This window comes from Wallemia mellicola, assembly GCF_000263375.1.
Source record: "Wallemia mellicola CBS 633.66 unplaced genomic scaffold WALSEscaffold_12, whole genome shotgun sequence".
Lineage (NCBI taxonomy): Eukaryota > Fungi > Basidiomycota > Wallemiomycetes > Wallemiales > Wallemiaceae > Wallemia > Wallemia mellicola.
Window position 1 is genome coordinate 64,693 of NW_006531969.1, and position 18,257 is coordinate 82,949.

The 18,257-nt window shown below is 42.1% G+C and overlaps 12 protein-coding genes across 12 annotated transcripts; 5 read left to right on the forward strand and 7 right to left on the reverse strand.

The window, feature by feature from the left end:
- Positions 1–418: 418 nt before the first annotated feature.
- On the reverse strand, positions 419–1,522 carry WALSEDRAFT_60575 (putative GTP cyclohydrolase I). Its single transcript, XM_006958713.1, has 3 exons — positions 1,243–1,522; positions 891–1,195; positions 419–844 (listed from the first exon to the last, which is right to left on the reverse strand). The coding sequence occupies exons 1-3, from the start codon at positions 1,418–1,420 to the stop codon at positions 524–526; spliced, it is 804 nt and encodes a 267-aa protein (XP_006958775.1). The 5' UTR covers positions 1,421–1,522; the 3' UTR covers positions 419–523.
- Positions 1,473–2,909, forward strand: WALSEDRAFT_60579 (P-loop containing nucleoside triphosphate hydrolase protein). The gene is made up of 4 exons (XM_006958714.1): positions 1,473–1,587; positions 1,633–1,726; positions 1,774–2,312; positions 2,363–2,909. Exons 1-4 carry the CDS (start codon positions 1,482–1,484, stop codon positions 2,569–2,571), a joined length of 948 nt encoding a protein of 315 aa, XP_006958776.1. The 5' UTR covers positions 1,473–1,481; the 3' UTR covers positions 2,572–2,909.
- WALSEDRAFT_69253 (hypothetical protein) lies at positions 2,564–3,274 on the reverse strand. The gene is made up of 3 exons (XM_006958715.1): positions 3,139–3,274; positions 2,957–3,093; positions 2,564–2,907 (listed from the first exon to the last, which is right to left on the reverse strand). Exons 1-3 carry the CDS (start codon positions 3,251–3,253, stop codon positions 2,638–2,640), a joined length of 522 nt encoding a protein of 173 aa, XP_006958777.1. The 5' UTR covers positions 3,254–3,274; the 3' UTR covers positions 2,564–2,637.
- Positions 3,267–8,626, reverse strand: WALSEDRAFT_38815 (ARM repeat-containing protein; the record flags this gene model as incomplete). Its single annotated transcript, XM_006958716.1, has 11 exons — positions 3,267–4,280; positions 4,326–5,566; positions 5,612–5,907; positions 5,954–6,099; positions 6,147–6,594; positions 6,641–6,889; positions 6,940–7,157; positions 7,206–7,293; positions 7,337–8,334; positions 8,382–8,506; positions 8,547–8,626. 11 exons carry the CDS (start codon positions 8,624–8,626, stop codon positions 3,304–3,306), a joined length of 4,866 nt encoding a protein of 1,621 aa, XP_006958778.1. The 3' UTR covers positions 3,267–3,303.
- WALSEDRAFT_60581 (manganese and iron superoxide dismutase) lies at positions 8,564–10,128 on the forward strand. Its single transcript, XM_006958717.1, has 3 exons — positions 8,564–8,861; positions 8,912–9,843; positions 9,889–10,128. Exons 1-2 carry the CDS (start codon positions 8,687–8,689, stop codon positions 9,610–9,612), a joined length of 876 nt encoding a protein of 291 aa, XP_006958779.1. The 5' UTR covers positions 8,564–8,686; the 3' UTR covers positions 9,613–9,843; positions 9,889–10,128.
- Positions 9,642–10,103, reverse strand: WALSEDRAFT_19433 (hypothetical protein; the record flags this gene model as incomplete). The annotated part of the gene is made up of 2 exons (XM_006958677.1): positions 9,642–9,843; positions 9,889–10,103. 2 exons carry the CDS (start codon positions 10,101–10,103, stop codon positions 9,642–9,644), a joined length of 417 nt encoding a protein of 138 aa, XP_006958739.1.
- WALSEDRAFT_38823 (hypothetical protein) lies at positions 10,118–12,784 on the forward strand (the record flags this gene model as incomplete). The annotated part of the gene is made up of 3 exons (XM_006958718.1): positions 10,118–10,386; positions 10,431–12,476; positions 12,521–12,784. 2 exons carry the CDS (start codon positions 10,118–10,120, stop codon positions 11,647–11,649), a joined length of 1,488 nt encoding a protein of 495 aa, XP_006958780.1. The 3' UTR covers positions 11,650–12,476; positions 12,521–12,784.
- Positions 11,666–12,618, reverse strand: WALSEDRAFT_19193 (hypothetical protein; the record flags this gene model as incomplete). Its single annotated transcript, XM_006958672.1, has 2 exons — positions 11,666–12,476; positions 12,521–12,618. The coding sequence occupies 2 exons, from the start codon at positions 12,616–12,618 to the stop codon at positions 11,666–11,668; spliced, it is 909 nt and encodes a 302-aa protein (XP_006958734.1).
- Positions 12,785–12,806: 22 nt separating the features above from the next.
- On the forward strand, positions 12,807–13,581 carry WALSEDRAFT_69259 (Translin; the record flags this gene model as incomplete). Its single annotated transcript, XM_006958719.1, has 1 exon — positions 12,807–13,581. One exon carries the CDS (start codon positions 12,807–12,809, stop codon positions 13,557–13,559), a length of 753 nt encoding a protein of 250 aa, XP_006958781.1. The 3' UTR covers positions 13,560–13,581.
- On the reverse strand, positions 13,575–15,420 carry WALSEDRAFT_60583 (EXS-domain-containing protein). Its single transcript, XM_006958720.1, has one exon. The coding sequence runs from the start codon at positions 14,626–14,628 to the stop codon at positions 13,603–13,605; it is 1,026 nt and encodes a 341-aa protein (XP_006958782.1). The 5' UTR covers positions 14,629–15,420; the 3' UTR covers positions 13,575–13,602.
- Positions 14,856–15,353, reverse strand: WALSEDRAFT_12141 (mitochondrial distribution and morphology family 33; the record flags this gene model as incomplete). Its single annotated transcript, XM_006958671.1, has 1 exon — positions 14,856–15,353. A coding segment is annotated over one exon (498 nt), but the record flags the coding sequence as incomplete, so codon positions are not given.
- A 4-nt stretch (positions 15,421–15,424) lies between the features above and the next one.
- On the forward strand, positions 15,425–17,722 carry WALSEDRAFT_46503 (synaptobrevin). Its single transcript, XM_006958721.1, has 4 exons — positions 15,425–15,445; positions 15,489–15,546; positions 15,598–15,666; positions 15,716–17,722. Coding segments are annotated over exons 1-4 (336 nt in total). The 5' UTR covers positions 15,425–15,443; the 3' UTR covers positions 15,923–17,722.
- The last annotated feature ends 535 nt before the right edge of the window (positions 17,723–18,257 follow it).

Sequence of the window (18,257 nt, forward strand, 5' to 3'; positions counted from 1 at the left end):
CGTATATAGACGATTTGGAGTCGTAATTTGCATTATATACTCTATGAGCTACCCAATGATATCACTTACGCCTCAAGAGCTTCTAGTTGTATTGTCTGGTATCTGTTCTAATATAGTCAAGGTAGAACCTATAGAACAGTTATGATTTATCCGTAGATGTTGATTCATTTTGGCGATAGAACTGTAAACTAGCATGGTAGACCTTTAACACCTGGAGTATGAAGAGTACCATATAGTTACATTATACGCTGTTTCTTAGTTAAATCTCTAGTCTTATTAAATCTCAGGATGTTTGGCGGATGTCTGGCGGAGAAAGACAATTTCGCAGAGGAGATAAACTTCAACAAAAGCATATCTCAGAAGATGAATCAAGAACTAGAGTAAAGAGAAACACATATCTGCAAAAAAAACTTTCCAGTTGAATGGTCGATAATAGTGTACAACATACTGCTTATAGATAGCGTTGCTTGTATTGTCTAAAATACTGCGATAACGATAAAAGTTGAATTAGGCTGGTAGTGTTCTAGTAAGGGATTGTAGCTTTAGGAGTCCTGATCAAAGTGAGGAATTCTTCGCGTGTCTTAGCTGAAGTACGGAAGCAGCCCAGCATGGTTGAAGTGACGGTTGAAGCTGAAGCTTTCTGTACACCTCTCATAACCATACACATGTGGCTAGCTTCCATGACAACTGCGACACCCTGTGGCTGGATAGCTTCCTCTATAGCCAGGGCGATCTGTCTCGTCATACGTTCCTGTACTTGGAGACGACGACCGAATGTTTCTGCTAGTCTAGCGAGTTTGGATAAACCTAGAACCTTTCTGTTGGGTATGTAACCAATTGAGATCTAAGAAGTATTAGGAAAGTAAATTAGTGGATAGTAATAAACGGACTCTACCGTTGAACGGAACCAAATGGTGTTCACATAAGGAGAAGACGTCGATATCCCTAACGATGACCATCTCCTCGTGATCTTCTTCGAATACAGCCTCATTAAGGACATCACTTAACTTCTCTTCGTATCCCTTGGTCAAGAAAAGCAAAGCCTTTGCGTATCTTTCTGGTGTTTTAAGAAGACCCTCGCGCATTGGATCCTCACCGATGCACTCTAATAAGGTCTTTACTGCGCCAGTCAATTTTGCTGTTCTAACTTCCTTCTGTTCTGGAGACTCTTTGAGTCGTTGGAGAGTAGCTTTTGCTGATAGAGGTATGAGAAGGATAGACGTAGAAGATCTATTAACATACCAGGCCAGCCAAGACCATTAATATCTGCTACCGGCGTGCTGGTACGAGTATCGAGAGAAGAGGCTCTCGAGGGCTGTTTACTGAGGGGGTGAGGTCTAGATAATTTCTTGTTCTGCAATTCAATATTCATTTGTGATAATTCATGAGTTGTTTGCTGCATATCATTGTCAGAATCCATTTTAGATCTTCACCGTTAGGAAATAAGCCCCAACTCTTGTTCCTCTACCGCGATAAATGATATGTCTGAATACAGGCATTTACGGAGGCCACGCTATGTTTCTTCTACAACGACAGACTACCCACAATCGCAGCTTGAAGCAAAAATTGTAATCCTTGGTACACAGCGTGGGTGTTGTACGATCAACGAAGAAATAACTAAGTAAGAAATAGGAGTTGGAAAGACTTCGTTAGTTGAAAGATACACGAATGGCGTATTCAGTTCAAATTGTACTGCATCAACTATCGGTGCATCATTCTTAACAAAGTCAGTGCGTAATTTAGTCAGATAATATTCTAAAAGTGCTATTTTAGACGCATGTCCGTAGATAAAACAAGAGTTAGGTTGCAGATTTGGGATACTGCAGGACAGGAACGCTTTCGTAGTATGACACCGATTTACTACCGTGGCGCACATGCAGCTATCATCGTATACGACATCACAAACTACGACAGCTTTCTACAAGTACAAAGCTGGTTGAAAGAGTTAATTGAGAATCTAAACCAAAACATTTTAATAGCAGTCGTAGGATCTAAGTCAGATTTATCCCCCTCTTATCGTAAAGTTGACTTCAGTCACGCCAAGGAAAAGATAAAGGAATGGACCTGTGATTATTGCCAAAATTTCGTTGAATTCATTAAAGACGACTTAACTCAACAGTCCCAACCAGCCCAATCTCCGCAATCACCCCCGAATGTACAACGTTCACGCTCGAGAAGCACGTCATCATCCATAATCAGATCATTCTCAGACAATAGCAACACATTCGACACAACGGACAATTCAGATTTTCAGGGTGCGTCCCTTATCGATGAGGTCACTCTGGTGGAAGTCAGCGCCAAGGATGACAGCGGTGAGTACATTTAAGTTTAGGAATAAACCTGAGACATAATTATTGAATAGGTATCAACGACTTGTTTTTATATATCACTCGCAAATTACTCGAGTCTAAGGTGCGTATCACGAAAGAGCAAGCAACGAGACATCGAGAGTCAATCTTTTTAACTTCGTCAATGGGTGATGGGAGCGTAATGTCAGACAGCAATCTCGGACAATCTTCCACATCTATGTCAAGAGCACCTTCAAGCAACAACAGCTGGTCATGTTGTTAGATATCCTTATGAATATACCCCTACTCTTGTATCTAAACAATAACTTGTATGATTTCTACACCATATTTACAATATTTCACTCTTCTTCTTATCAATAAGCTTCTTCCGAGCCTCCAATATCATTTTCGCTTTGCGGTCTTTGAATGCTTTCTCTCTTTCTGTTGTAGTGTTACCCCAACTAGCGGATGGATTTATAGCGGTGCTTTCTTTATCCTTAAGGTGGTACTTTTCTATTAAATTGCTAGCATCCTTACCTGTTGCAGCACGTGAAGCCGTTAATGTTTCTGTAAGTGGTTCTACATCTAAATGTGAAGGAAGTGTGAATCCACTTGGTGGCTAATACATTTATTAGCATAATAATCAGTGTATATGATATTATGCCCACCTGTGCTAATCTACCCCTCCGCAATACATTCTCAGCTGTGCGCTCTATTGACCTAGTTTGTACGAGATCGTATACAAGCGATGCATTGTCAATTTGAGGGAATAAAGTTCTTAGTGCTTGGACATCAGCTTGTCTGACTATAGATTGATTAGCTTATACAAACTATCGTCATCTAAACTTACTATTCGATAATCCATTCGAATTGCTAGGTAAGCTATAGCTAGAAGCTGAGCTGAACCACCTATAAAAGCCATAGATCGCTCCAACGGCTATCAAAATACTGAAAAGATCTTCCATCCTGGTTGTTAGGGTTTAAGAATATATTACATTCATGAATTACAAAAGATTTAATCAACTCTCCATAGTTTGAATATACCACCTCTATCGCCACTTATCAGTGCTCTGAATGGTACCTCGATTGCAGCTAATGCTTCAACGCTCTGGTTGTGGCTGCTAAGTAATCTGTCATTTTGTTCGTTCACAAGTAAGCTTCGGTTCGTTCTTTTATTCTCTTGCGTCACTCTCTCTTCACAGTGCAGCTCTCTTCCGTCGTCATCGACCCTCATTACGTATCGGACATCTTTATGTCCACCGCTGAGTATCTTCGATTTATGCCAATCGGAGTCTAGATTCCAGCACTTAATTTGTTGTGAGTTTGTGCCAATGATTAGGAATTTCTTCCTCTCCTTTCTTGCGTTTTTATTTTTCGAATCCTCCAAAACCCAAGCACTAGTATTGAGTTGAGCAGCCGCGTGTGCCTGTGCAGTTGCATAGCTATACCACATACCGCCGCTTTTCTTTGATGCTGGACCTATGAGGAACGACCGTGCTGATTCACTTTCTAGTGGAACAGTATTTTGGGTTTCTTTTCCTACTTTAATAATATCATCTATGGCCTTCACAGTACTGTCATTCTGTCTCTCCTTCCCTCTTTTACATTCACCTAGAGGCTGCGATTCATAAACATCCACAACTTGCTTCGTAGCGACGTTGTGTACTTCAATCACGGTATTGGACATGGCAGTGTCACTAACAGATACCAAAATGAGCTCTTCACTCGATGGCTCAATTTCAATTTGATTGATACTGCCTTCCCTTCTGCTCATCCAAGTGTGAACAATCATTCCAAACCTTATATCCCATAAGCAGAGATGTCCAAATAACGAACCAGTGACAACCCATGAGCGTGTGCTATCAATACAGGCGCTAAGTATTGGACCGTGTGAGACTGGGGCTTCTAACTCTAGCATGTCTTGATTGTTGCGCAAATCAACTATACATAAGCGTGAGAAGGAAGTAGTATAAACCAAGTTACTAGATAAATCTAGAATTTTGTCAGAATTTCTACATCTAAGATAATATAGCCTACCATTACTGTAATGGAACATCCACGTAATGTATTCACCATCACTTGCAAATTTGACGTTAAATTCCCTAACAATGCATAATTCCGATGCATATTTCGGCAAGTTCGTTCCAACCGAAACGTCAACTCTAAAGATAGCAATAGTACCATCTTTGCAAGCGACAGCAATGCAATGAGTATCCTGAATAACGCATAACGCCTTTACCGCCTCACTACGTTTAAGTGTATGTCTAGATTTAGAGGTAACATTCTTCTCTAAGCGAGTTGTATCCCATACTTTGACGGTATGATCACTCGATCCCGTCACAAAGAATAAATGATCGGGCGAAACAACTATAGAGGTAATTGCAGATGTGTGTTCCTTAAATTGGCCTACCATCCTCATTGAAAATCCATCGTCGTCGTTTAAAACCGCGCTCTTTTTTCTTTTGAGTAGAGGTGGTGTGACTTTATTGCCAAACTCTGATAAGGGCTCTTTAAGCGATTCTTTGCATACATTATCTAACATCATCAGTATGGCTGGATCTTTGCCTTCGTATGTGTGATGATATTGTGTTTGGTTCGAAGGTAGTTTTGCTTTAGAAATTATACCGCCAGCACTGATAGGCGTTGCGCCTCCACTATTCATACCACCATCATCGTAATTATCACGTCTAGGTATTTCTAGCATACCGAGCGCATTCGTACTGATTGAACCAATAGCTGGAGCAGCTTTCTGACCGTCACTCGGCAAAGGACCTCTTCTCGGTGGTCGAATGTATGATATTAAAGGAGAACCTGCGTGTGATCCTGGTTCAGGTGGGCTTGCACCATCAAATCCAGGTAAATCAGCCATCTTGGGTGATGTTGAATGCATAGTTTCAAGTGTAGTCGTCGATTCTCTCCTACTAACATCCATAGCTTTTGTTGGCTCAGCAAGTGCCTGCACCGATGCCGGTGGCTGGGCTAGCCGTTTGCGTAAGTCCATAACGTCACCTCTGTTCGGAATCTGTACAGGTGGTTTGGCGTACTCACTCACAGGCGTACTGCGCTGTGAGAGCGTTGATATTTGCCTCGACCAACTCTCTATACTCCTCTGCTTGGAGAGATTACTCCTACTCTTGAAGTTGGCCTCGAGGGTACCTGATACGAGGTTGGAGTTCCTCAAACCGATGAAAACTGTTTGTGGTGCTACTTTCAAATCGGACAACGCGATTACATTGTTGATATCAGGTTGTGGCATTCTTTGCACTTCGCTTAGTTTACTAGTGGATTATTAAAGATGCTTCACCACGGGTGAATGAACCTACCTCTCTTGAGCTTTTGCTAGCATCATGATATGTGAACGTAAGTATCTCAATTTTACTTCATCTTCCTTTGTGAAGCCATTGAGAGTCATGCGATCGATGAATGGCTTGTCCTCATCACAGATGTGCGTGTCTACTTTTGGAGATACCTGAGATCCAGATTGATAGAGGCTCGCACGAAGACTACGCAAACCCTCTTTTACACCAATCGGTGATGTACTAGTTCCAGTCTTCCAGAAGGGCGACTTGGGAACCTTGAGCGACCATTCTTGAGCAATAACGAACAGCTTCCTTGAAAGCTGTTATACTTGTTAGTTAAGAGACCACCGGAAATAATATACACACAGGAGGAAGAACAGCCTCAGATAGTGAGTCAACGTCAACACGACTGATCTGGCCACTAAGTAAGGTAGTCAACTGGGGGTATATGATACACCACGTATCTGTTTCAGGTAATCGCGAAACAGCAGCACTTATAAACTCAATAACATCTATAACGTTACGTCAGGAAGCTCATGCCGTCTATATCATTACCTACTCTGCCGTATGCACACATTGGGATGGACGAGGAGCGCAAAAGTCATACCAATGAGCTCCCAAATGTGCACCTTTTTGAACAAGCCTAATTCAGCGAGTTTGCGAATAGAATTGAGTACATTTACGATAACGTTCTCCTCAGGATCAGCTAATGCTTGTATAACCAGCGGAAGGATGTACTCTTCAACACACTTGCCTCCAACGCATGTAGCTATTCCAACGACACTGTCAAAAAATGCCGAACGCAACTCCCAATCTCTGTCATTAAGATAGGTATTAATGTGCGTCAGTAGAAGATCGTTGGATTTCGCAGGTCCAAAGAACAAGCAGAGCGGTATTATATCTTGCAATAAGGACCTTTTCACCATCGATGATTTGTCTGTTAGCAATGTGGCTACAGCGTCCTGGATGAACATCTGCAAGTCTTGCGAAGAAGCTTCGTAAGAGTTCTTTATTGAAGAGTTAGGAATTAGCCACATACAAACAATTACGCACCTCAAAAGACTCGTTTCCATCCAAAAGCATCTTCTCAACACCTTCATTAGCTGTGTATGTGTTATTCGACTTCATCGACTCAGCCAAATCGAGGAACTTCTGCCCAGTCTCGGCGATTGGTGAAATGCACTGCGCAAACATCGACCTGACAAGCTCGGATTCATCAGTCACTAGTGGCATGATAAGCGGAAGTAAGTATTCGATAAACACAGTTGAGTTCGCAGGAGTGATTCCACCAACAATAAGGAGCTAGAGATAAGCTTAAGCATAAAATACCGTGTTTGATATATATCACTCACTATCTGAGTTATTGTACGCAGTGTTGCTGCTCGTACATTTGCATTCGTATCACTAAGGAGATCGACCATGTAGGGGATGATCCGATCCAACTTGGTCTCATCCTTGAGATAGCAGCTGACGGTCAATAGCAGCTCTAATGCCTTTATTTTGGAAGTTGGTTTAAGGCAGTCGCGTATGTTTGAGCAGAGAAGGGTTGATATGAGCAGTGCGGTGTCATCTTGGTTTCCTGTCAGCTACAGTGTTTAACACTAGAAAAGGTGTTTACCTTCATCACTGCTCGAATGAGCATCCGCCTTCCTCACCACATACGAAGGTTTGATATTCGGTATCGAAAGCTGCACTGGGAAAATAGCCTTCGATCATCAGCAACAAAGCTTTTTGAAAGCAACAACATACAGAATCAACATGATCTTCGTTGTCGACATCCTCCTTAATTTGAAGATAACGCTCGTCAAAATTACTGGAGATCTCCAACCAGTCATTCCACATCTTCTCGATCCTCTCCTCTGGCACATCTTTCATGTGATTGGGTATTGTAGTTGGAGCATTTGGTTGCGTGGTATCAAAAAGAGCCGCCGAGGTATTAGATGGTGCGACGACCGTAGGATTGGCTGGTTGCTGTACGGGTTCGAGTAATTTGGCACAATAGTCGTGCAAGAACGCGTAGAAAACATCTGGGAAGAGTTTCTGTCGGAAATCTACGAGGTAGCCTGAGAAAGATTGACGATTTCCTGGATCGATTTGAGTCATTGAGACGACTAACTCCCTCACGGCATCGTCGTCAATCTTTTCAATGACAGATGTCGGATCGTAGTTACCCTCTTTGTATCTCAATAGCTGTGAGAGGGTAAACAAGGGTGTACCCTCTAAGAAAAGCTCAGCGATAACGCATCCCGCCGAAAATACATCCATCGCTTCGGTAACTACTAGCTTATCCTGCGTGTCGACGTTGCTGGCGCCTTTCTCGAGTATGAGTTGACGAAGTTGGGCGATTTCGCTGTCACTATCGAAAAATCGCTCAGGTGCAAGGTAGCAAGTTCGTCTAGCGGAAGTGTCAAAATATAAACTGAAGTCTGTTGGATCATCTAGTGGTAAATGTGAAGGTTTAATGCTGGCAAAGTCCGTTAAATAGACCCAGTTTGAGGAAGTAACTAAGACATTTTCTGATTTGATGTCACCATGAGCTACCTGACAAGTGTGGCTATCTTGAAGAGCAACTAGTAGTTGAAATGCGACCCACTTTTTCTCTATGGGCGTCCAGAATGGTCGTGTGCTTACCCTATCGTATAGGTTTGTGCCTATGTATTGACGAATTTTGTATGCGGCTTTATCAGTTTCAAGGAAAGTCTGGAAAGTATAGACATTTGTTATTCCCACGAGCTGAGATTTCTCCTCTATTGAGAAAATTGAGATAAAGTCGAAAAACGTCATCGATACCCACTCTTCAAGCGCTGAATGAAGGACTGCAAGTTAACGGAAGGGTCGGCTTTTGTGAATACCTTCACTACAATCCGCCCGCTTCTGCTTTTACCTCTTATCGCCTTGAGAAAGCGCGAATTGCCGAGACTAACTATTAGAGCGGTAGGATGCTTGTATTATAACGCACCTCTTATCGTAGCTGACATCGTTTCCAATCTCAGTCACAAAAGAATCTAAACTAAATGAACGGGACTGTGATACTCCCATGAAAGTTCAAACTTGAGACGTTCACTCACTTCTTTCTACATTTCACCCAAGAAGTAAAAAATGCTGAGAACTGCAATAACTAGAGCAGGCGGTTTTCGCCAATACCACAGCGTACCAGCTTCTAGATTCAACATTGAAGCTGGTCTGGGTGGTTTTATGAGCCCAAAAACACTTCAAACGGTGTCACAGGACTGGCAAGAAGGTTTATTGAATAGATTAAACGATGTAGTCAGAGGTATGCACTCTCTTTTATCGATATTTCAAACTCTAATATGCCTTCTCTAGACACAGAACTCGAGAATCTTTCCGTAGTACAGACTGTGATAAACTCTGGAACTAACAGGCAGAATATCCTCGCATTCAACCTCGCGTCTGAAGCTCTCAACAACAGCTTCTTCTTATCAAATTTAACCCAGTCGAAAGAATCACAAGGACAAGAACCACAGGGCACGCTCGTCAGACAACTTGAAGAGAGCTACGGTAGCGTGGAAGCATTCAAGTCAGCCTTTGGCGCTACTGCAGAAGGCCTCACTGGATCTGGTTACGTCTGGCTCGTCAGCGACACATCGAGAAGACTCGGAATTGTCTCTACATATGGCGCAGGTACTATATTAGTACGCAGCAGGCAACAGCGCGGTCTGTGGAACAATTTCAGCCTCGAGAAGACTGACAGTGGAAGATCAACTATAGAAAAGAGCGGAAACCCATTAAGTGCACCAACACACACGAGCCATGTTAGCCCAGCCCCAAAGTCACCAACACAATCTAGAGAGTACAGCACATTGAACCAAGAGACCAGAAATTTGGCTGAGACAGGCGATGTTCTCACACCACTTCTCTGCTTGAGCGTATCAGAAAGGTGCTATATGAACGACTTTGGTGTATGGGGTCGTGAGGACTACATCAAGCAGTTTTGGAAGGTTGTTGACTGGAGCAAGGTTGAAGAGGCCTACTCCAAATTGATTGCGAGAAGAGTAGCTATCTAAGCAGCTATTTAGGTAATAGAACATGCATTTCATTCTTTCTTTAGGTTTTTTTCTCTCTCTTGTGCAGCTTCAGCTTTCTTCTCCATTACCCAGCGTCGGATCTGACCCTCGCTTGCGACGATGCCATGATTTGCACTGAGATCTTCCAACGCCCGCCGTCTGACTTCATTCTCGACTGATCCCTGCTGTCTTTCATGTGATAGCAAGTGTGTATCCGCCGAGACTACGAGGCTAGTATCAGTGAGCATAGGCACACTTTATAGCAAACATACGCACCCAAAAATACCGAACGAACTAACTACAAATGCTTTACCAGCTAGAGTCTGCCTCTGCACCCATGGGAAACGCAGATTAGCGAGATACATCAATATAGCGCCATAACAGCTGTATTTCAACATCCCCATTGAACCGTGCCATATTTGTAACTTATGGGCATAGTCTACTGCATCTGATCTTCTTCCTCTGTCGTAGTCGACGATATCACCCTTCATTCTCCACTATCAAGATGGTCGATGAGAAAAAACCACGGAGGAAGTTCGTAGGAACATCTAAACCAGCGAGTAGCCAACCAGTAGCAGCCCAGAGTGGCATCCCGGATGAAATACTCAATGACAGTCAGCTCAATATCGCTATGGCACTTCTACCAGATAACTACTCGTTTGAAATTCACAAAACAATACATTGGATACGTAAAGAGAGTGCAAGCATTGTCGGTTTGCAATTCCCTGAAGGATTGCAGATGTTCGCCTGTACAATTTCTGATATACTCGAACGGTATGTCTTCTCTTTTCGATATGAAAATAGCTCAATGAGTACAGTTTCACAGATGCACAGGTTGTAATTCTTGGTGATGTCACGTATGGTGCTTGTTGCGTTGATGACTACACTGCTAGGGCACTCGGGTGCGAAATGCTCGTACATTATGGCCACAGCTGTCTCGTACCAATAAATCAAACTTCTATCAAAACTCTCTACGTATTCGTTGAAATAAGTGTTGACTCAAGTCATTTGGCGAAGACGATAAGGAAAAATTTCCCAACAAACTCACAAGAGTTCGAGAATAAGCTTATACACTCTGAGAAGGATAATTACGAAAGTGTAGAACTGGAGAATGCCGAACCTAGAAAAACTAAATTAGCATTGGTTGGCACGGTTCAATTTGTCGGTGCATTACAGGGATTGGCAATTGAATTGAGAAATGAAGCACCGAAACCAGCTGGATTGATAGAAAGTGGTGGTAAATCAGTAGAGGCACCATCACAAGGAAATACAGGAGTTTACACAGACAGTTATGAAGTTATCATCCCTCAGATACGCCCTCTCTCACCAGGTGAAGTTCTCGGCTGTACGGCGCCAAAACTCGACAGTACTGATGCTTTGCTCTATATTGGAGATGGTCGCTTCCACCTCGAAAGTATTATGATCGCAAATCCAACTGTGCCTGCATTTAGGTATGACCCGTACAGCAAGAAGATAACGCGGGAGTACTATGATCACGCCGAGATGCGTATGTTGCGCAGTGACGCTGTATCATTAGCCAAGAGTGGCAGCGACGTACAAGGTGTCGAAGATGCAGCCACTTGGGGTGTCGTTCTTGGCACATTAGGTCGTCAAGGAAGCTTGAAAGTACTCGAGACGATTAGCAACCTCATAGAAACGCGTGGTGGAATTGACTACGTTCCAATACTCATCTCCGAGCTTTCGCCTCAGAAGGTATCACTTTTCGGTGAGCAGCTGTCGACATTCGTGCAAACATCATGCCCGCGTTTGTCGATAGACTGGGGATATGCTTTCCCTAAACCGCTTTTATCGCCATATGAAGCTGCTGTCACTCTGGAGAGGACGCAGGGCTGGGATAAGGACCTAGCCGGTGATCGCGACTACCCTATGGATTTCTATGCTAACGACAGCAGAGGTCCGTGGACACCACGTTATGGTCTCATGCCACCAAGGAGACCTCGGAGAGCGCAAGCGAATGCCAACGAGAGTGCTACGCCAACTCCTGAAAAACTAGCTAAAGCTGTCGCATCTATATAGACTGTAAAATAATAAATTATGCATCCATTTCACCGTTCTCTACTTCGAGTGCACTGTGTATCAGTTCCGTCTGGATTTCCTCATTACTAGTGAGATATCCAATTCCATTATCGCCTTCGAGATCAACAGCCACATCGTATGCTGTCGCTATAAGACTATCTGTGAGTGGTACGGTGTGACTAGCGAGGATATTGATAACGATTGCTGTACGATTTATAGATTCTCGAGTTTGTGAATCAATATCGTCATTTTCATTACTATACACTCCTTCACTGTCGAAACCTTCATTTTCTTCATTCAGATTGACTTCCTGTCCAACTTGCATGTGTTTACTAACCCATATCCGACCATTAAGGCCAATGATAAGATCTACATTAACTGGAAGTGTGTAAAAGTGAGATTTCAGCCGTCTCATAAGGTTTGGTTGAACAGTTGCGAGTGTTCCGTTGCGAAGTTTACCATATTTCAAACTACGGGTGTGGAGGGAGACGCTACCGTCGTGGAAGAATGACTGTACTTCAGCAACGCAGAGGTCGCCTTCTGTGAAGAAGTTGCGCATCTGAAGTTCATCACTCTCAAGTTTACGCCTCTGTACACCTCCTGGAAGGTTGATTGAAGACAGCATTAGTACTGCATCTGAAGCAGCGTTTATGTTGACTTTCCAACGCTTGGCTTGAACTTCTACGATACGACCTATGACCAAATCACCGACTTGTGGTAAATACTTATGCTTTAATGGTCGTACAGACACCAGCTTGTTGACTCTCTCTACGACACCAGACATTTGTGAGATGATATTACCGTCATTAACGTATGTACCGTGTCCACTGTATGAATCTAAGATGGTGCTCTGGAGTGTCTGCTAACTTACTGCATATATGCTGAAGAAGAAGCTATTATCTCACCTGGTGCAGTCAGCTTAGAAGAGGAGAAATCCTCGTCTTCGTCGTCGATATCTACACCATCCATGCTAATATCCTCATCAATATCGTCTATTTCTCTATCAATTTCGTTCTGAGCTTTCTCTACGAGAGTGAATGTCATAGTAGTTAAGAACAAAGGCCTGAATTATAACTAACAGCGTTCTCTATAGTGAACTAAAAAATGATTTATAAAACTTAGTTCTAGGAATATCACCCGTCAACTCCTTACACTCAATGTCTACACGCAGAGAGCGGATAAATGAGCAATTTGAGGAAATAAAAGCCAAGGTAGACGCTGATCAAGATAAACGCGAGCGTCTAATTAAATCTTCTCGGGATATCACTGCATTAAGCAAAAGGATGATCTTCTCTCTACACAGAGTGTACAAACTACCCCGTATTGAACAATTCAAGCAGTTCGATAAGATACGAAATGATCAATTCAAACAGATACAGGATATCTGGTTTAATAGGGTCGCTATCGAGTTTGACTATCAGGATGAACTTACGCGATTAAATGTCTCTCAGAACTTCTCTAAATTCGTCAGCGCCGGTTTAGAGGAATACATAGAAGCATTATCATTCATGGAGTTCCTTGAAAGTGATATGCTCATTACGATAGATAAAGTTCAGAATGTCTTAACGAAAGAGGGTAGCGAAAGAGCAGTGGTGGAGGTACAACCATCTGAGTATCTAGGTGGTATTGGTGATCTTACAGGTGAACTCATGCGTATGGCGATTCAAATACTCGGTTCAGCCGACATTTCCCTCATCGAGAGGATAGTTGAGCTCATCAAAAGCGTTAGAGGTATTTTGGAGGACAATCAAAATCACTTTAACCTTCAGCAGAAAATTAATACCCTTGAGAACAGTCTAAAGAAGATTGAAGACACCCGATACACGTATGAAGTCAGGAAGGCGGAATTCAAGGACAACCCAGAAGCTCTCAAGAGAATAGTAGAACAATGTAGAAATGAAAGTGGTTGAGCAATCAACAGAGCTATTAAAAACCTAATTTATTAAAACTACTTTAGTTATTGTACTGATGGATGGGTATACTTGTATATTCATGTGGATTTGATTTGATGACTTGCCATTCTAGTCTAAAGAAGCACCATAAGTACCTTCGGAAGATTTCCAATATCTCCAATGCGAATACTCCAGACTCTAACTCAACATAAGTGTGCAAATGTGATGAAAGTTTGAGTGACCAGGTGAATCTCAAGATGAAATCAATGAAGATGGCGATATAGTACTTGTAACTTTCTTTATATAGCTGCACATCTCTAAGCGAAGTTTTCGGTGTACTGCCATTTCTAAGCCACACGTCACTATCCAAGAAGTTCAACCCCCAGTCATTTCTTACATCCCACCAGAATGAAAAAAGAGAATTGACAATTACGCTAATGAGCCACCAATTATATGCCGTATTGTTGTACCTATGTAGAGCAGAGAAAGCAATGACGGGGAAAGAAGACGCGTATTTTAGAGCGTTTAGGAGTGACTTTTTCTGTGTGAAATTGCTAGCGACGTACTCAACAATACATTGCTTGAAACGAAGTATGTACGGTATTGCTGTAAAGACAGGTGCCATATAATTAGCTGAAGGGGGTGTGATAGCGAAATTACTCTCCGGGTCTAAGCATTGAACGAGCGATGTATAGAAATCTCCAAATACCTTTGCGTAGGATGTCAGAATATCCGCCAGTAAAACCTGATTAAATGTGACTTGAAATGGTGAATAAACGATTTCACCTAAAGTGCCGATGAATTGAAACCGCTGGTGTCTAAACAAAGCATTGAAGGGATAACATAATGTTAAAAGTAATGCGATGTATGTGAGTGTTGGTATAAATGCCTTGCTATCCAAGTCGTTCGCTGTGGAGGTGTATAACACCAGACTAGAAAGAACGACAAGGGTGTAGCTGATGATGATGAGCCAGACTGGTTTGAAATTTATGCTGAAAATATTTTTATATTTGTGTAAAACATTACTAAATAAATACAATCCGAGTGCTATCAACAAGAGGACGCGGAAGGGAAGGATGATCAACATATGTATCTAATCGAGGATAAACCTATCAATATACCGATGGATAGTGTCGTGAATGGGTTGTTGTAGATTTTCTCAAATTGGGTGCTAGTTGATGGTGGTTCAGGTCCAAGGGGTGCTGGCATATCCGGTTGATCTACAACCGTAGCGGGGGTTTTTAATGTCGAAATTTCCTCCCTTATGCTATCAATTTGGCTAAGTATCTTCACCTGATCTTTGTCTAGGTTTATTTCCAGCTCCCTCAGCATTCTATTTCTCTTGTATGGCTCTATAAAGACGATTGCCATGAGGAAAACCAAGACATTGACGGACAGGGCGATGAGGGTGTAGTTTGAGGACATAGATCGTATCTTATCGGACCATATCTGCTCTTCATGGTACCTCTCTAGGATGCTTTTCAAGAGCTTTTCGAAGCCTCTATCTACGAGCTTCTCATATTCTTCTACTTTTTGCATAAACTCCTTCTCTAGTTTCTCTATACTATGATCGCTCTTGACAAGCTGTGTGAACTTGTTTAACTCTGTGTCGCCCCAACTGGACTTATTCGAGAGTAAATCATTGACCTGTTTCTGCGACTGCCTGCGTAGTTCTGTATATTTGGTATACTCTCGCTTGCTATCTATTAACATCGTTCTCGACTGCTTGATGCTCTGCTCTGCTTTGATGACTACGGCTTTTAAATTCTCTATACGTTCATATCCCGTAAGTCTATTAAGCTGTCCAGATAAAAGTTGTATTCTTGCGTCTAAGTTGAGCTGATTTTTTATATCTAGTAAACGTCCTCTGATCATCACGGTATCTCTTCAACTTATACAGTGATGTGAGTAGATTCACTATAATGTTGATATACTAACAATTTAAAGGTCAGCGCCATACGATCCATACCCAGGTCCAAATAGCAACAACAACCCAGCTGGAAATGTTCGTAGACATTCTACAAACCTACTCAAACTAACACAGCACAATTTATAGCCAAAAACTGCAGCAATTCAAGCGCAGATTGATGACACAGTCGGTATTATGAGGGAGAATATTACAAAGGTATGATTCGGTTCCCCCTTGAGCTAACTTCTAACAACGGCCCCCTTAGGTCTCAGAACGTGGCGAAAGATTAGACCATCTGCAGGATAAAACAGATGATTTGGCCGTATCAGCACAGGGTTTCAGAAGAGGTGCTCATCGCGTCAGGAAGGCGATGTGGTGGAAAGACACACGCATGAAGATTATTTTGGCTTTAGTCGTTATAGTCATTATCATTATTATCGTAGTACCAATAGTGAAAACACAAAACAAGTAATCCAATGGGTAGAATCAACAGTTGCTGAATTTAACGCGAACAATACAATGTGTACATGATGTATTCTTTTTTTATGTGATTGCGAGAGAAGAAAAATGCTATTAATATAAAAAGTACACGTCTAATCACCAACAAAGAAGAAGTTTCCACTGGCTGTAATCGTTCGTCAGTCTTTCGTTTGATTATTATAGCTATATACTCACCCTTCTGCTCTTTGTCCTTAAGTGAATCTGTTTTGTTAACTCTTGGTCTATAATTGGTTGTATCTCTTCTGAAAGTAACTTGAAGTGAAGACAAGAATTTATTCATACCAGTGAGTAGACTTTGTGGTGCATTCGCAGTCGCTTCAATGGCTGGTTGACCGTCAAAGACGATAACTCTATCGGCAAGGTAAGTAGCCATAATGAAATCGTGTTCGACAATGAAAGCAGTCTTCTTGGCGTGCAATATGAATCTCTTTATGACTCTTGATGCACTGATTCTCTGTTCAGAATCTAAGAAAGATGATGGCTCATCGAGCAAGTAAACTGAAGCTGGTTTACCAAGTGCTAAAACGATAGCGACTCTTTGTAATTCACCACCAGAAAGTGTTTGTACATCTTGATCAATGATGTTATCCAATTGCATTGGCCTGACAACATCAGTTTGGAATTGTGGATGCATGAAAGCACCCTTAATTTGCTTCAAAAGGAGCATTCTAACAGTGCCTTGGAATTTAGGTGTAATCTTTTGTGGCTTCATTGAAACCTTTAATTCAGGTTGATCAGCTTCGTTGTCAGCCTTGGTTGCACCTGCCAACATTCTGACGAGGGTGGTTTTACCAGTACCATTTTCACCTAACATGACAATAACCTCAGAGTCTGTGAATTCACCTGCCTTGACGTTCAATTTGAAGCCACCCATAGTCTTGGTCATTGCTGGATATGGAACTGAAGATGTCTTGTCGAGGGTAAGGTCATCGGCTGCATCTGCAATCTTAAAGTTAAGCGACTCCTGTCTAAAGCGCATATTTTCAGTTGGCAAATAACCATCGAGATAGATGTTCAAACCTTCTCTGCTAGAGAAAGGCATGGTAACAACACCGTAAGCAGCTGGTTGACCGTACATACAACAAACGAAGTCAGAAAGGTAATCCAAAACAGACAAATCGTGCTCTACTGCGATGACATAAGTTGTTGCTGTTGCAAGACTTCTAATAACCTTTGCAGCATTCAAACGCTGCTTGATATCCAAGTAGGAAGATGGCTCATCAAACATGTAAACATCGGCTTTTTGAGCGCAAGACATGGCAATGGCGAATCTTTGAAGCTCACCACCAGAGAGTTGGTTGATTTCACGATCTTTTATGTTTTCCAATTGAAGGAGGTCCATCAAGAGTTGCTTGTTGTTGAGTTCCATTTTGTTGTCCAACATCTTCTCAACTGTGATAGGTACTTTGATGGCTCTTGGTATGTGGTCTACGTACTGTGGCTTGATGATGGCCTTCAAGTTATCTTCCAATATCTTCAAAAAGTAGTTTTGAAGTTCAGATCCACGGTAGTGCTTTAAAATCTCTGTCCACTCAGGTGGATCGTCGTATTTACCGAGGTTTGGCTTCTGCTTACCAGCCAAAATCTTCAAAGCGGTGGACTTTCCTGTACCGTTTTGACCGACCATACCCAAAACTTGACCAGCTCTAGGAGTTGGTAATCTATGCAATTTGAATGAGTTGGCTGTGTATCTGTGGCTGACTTGTGATTCCAAGTTTGTAGGCAAATTGACGATATTGATAGCCTCGAATGGGCACTTTTTGGCACATAACTGAGAGAGTCGTATGAGAATTGTGCTACCTGTGTCGTATGTCTACTTACACCGCAACCTGTCATACGTGAGTCGTAGGGATGGCGAAAATGAGAGATAACGTACCAATACAAAGCGTTTCAGAAATAAACGCTATCTAAGATCAGATGTGAGTATTATATCTCGCCTACAAAGCGCCCAAATACCTTGTCGGATGGGGCAACTTCGATACAAAGTTTACCTATCGAGAGATGGTGAGAGATGCAAGTTAAATAAGAGAGCTACTTACCCATTTTAACGACTGGACAAGCCCTCTTACATTCCTAATGCGTGCTGTTAGAATTTCGTTGTCTTCTCTCCTACTATACGCACTTGACGACATTTTCTATGAGAAGGTTAGTTAGAGAAGGATAGAGCTAGTTATAGGCTCACTTTGGCTTGCATTTGTCGTTATTCACAAGCGCAATTCTCGTCAGTTTATCTGACATTTTCTGACACTCTAATTGGTTATAAGCCAACAAACGATATATAAAATTTATAGATTTATGAATCAAAA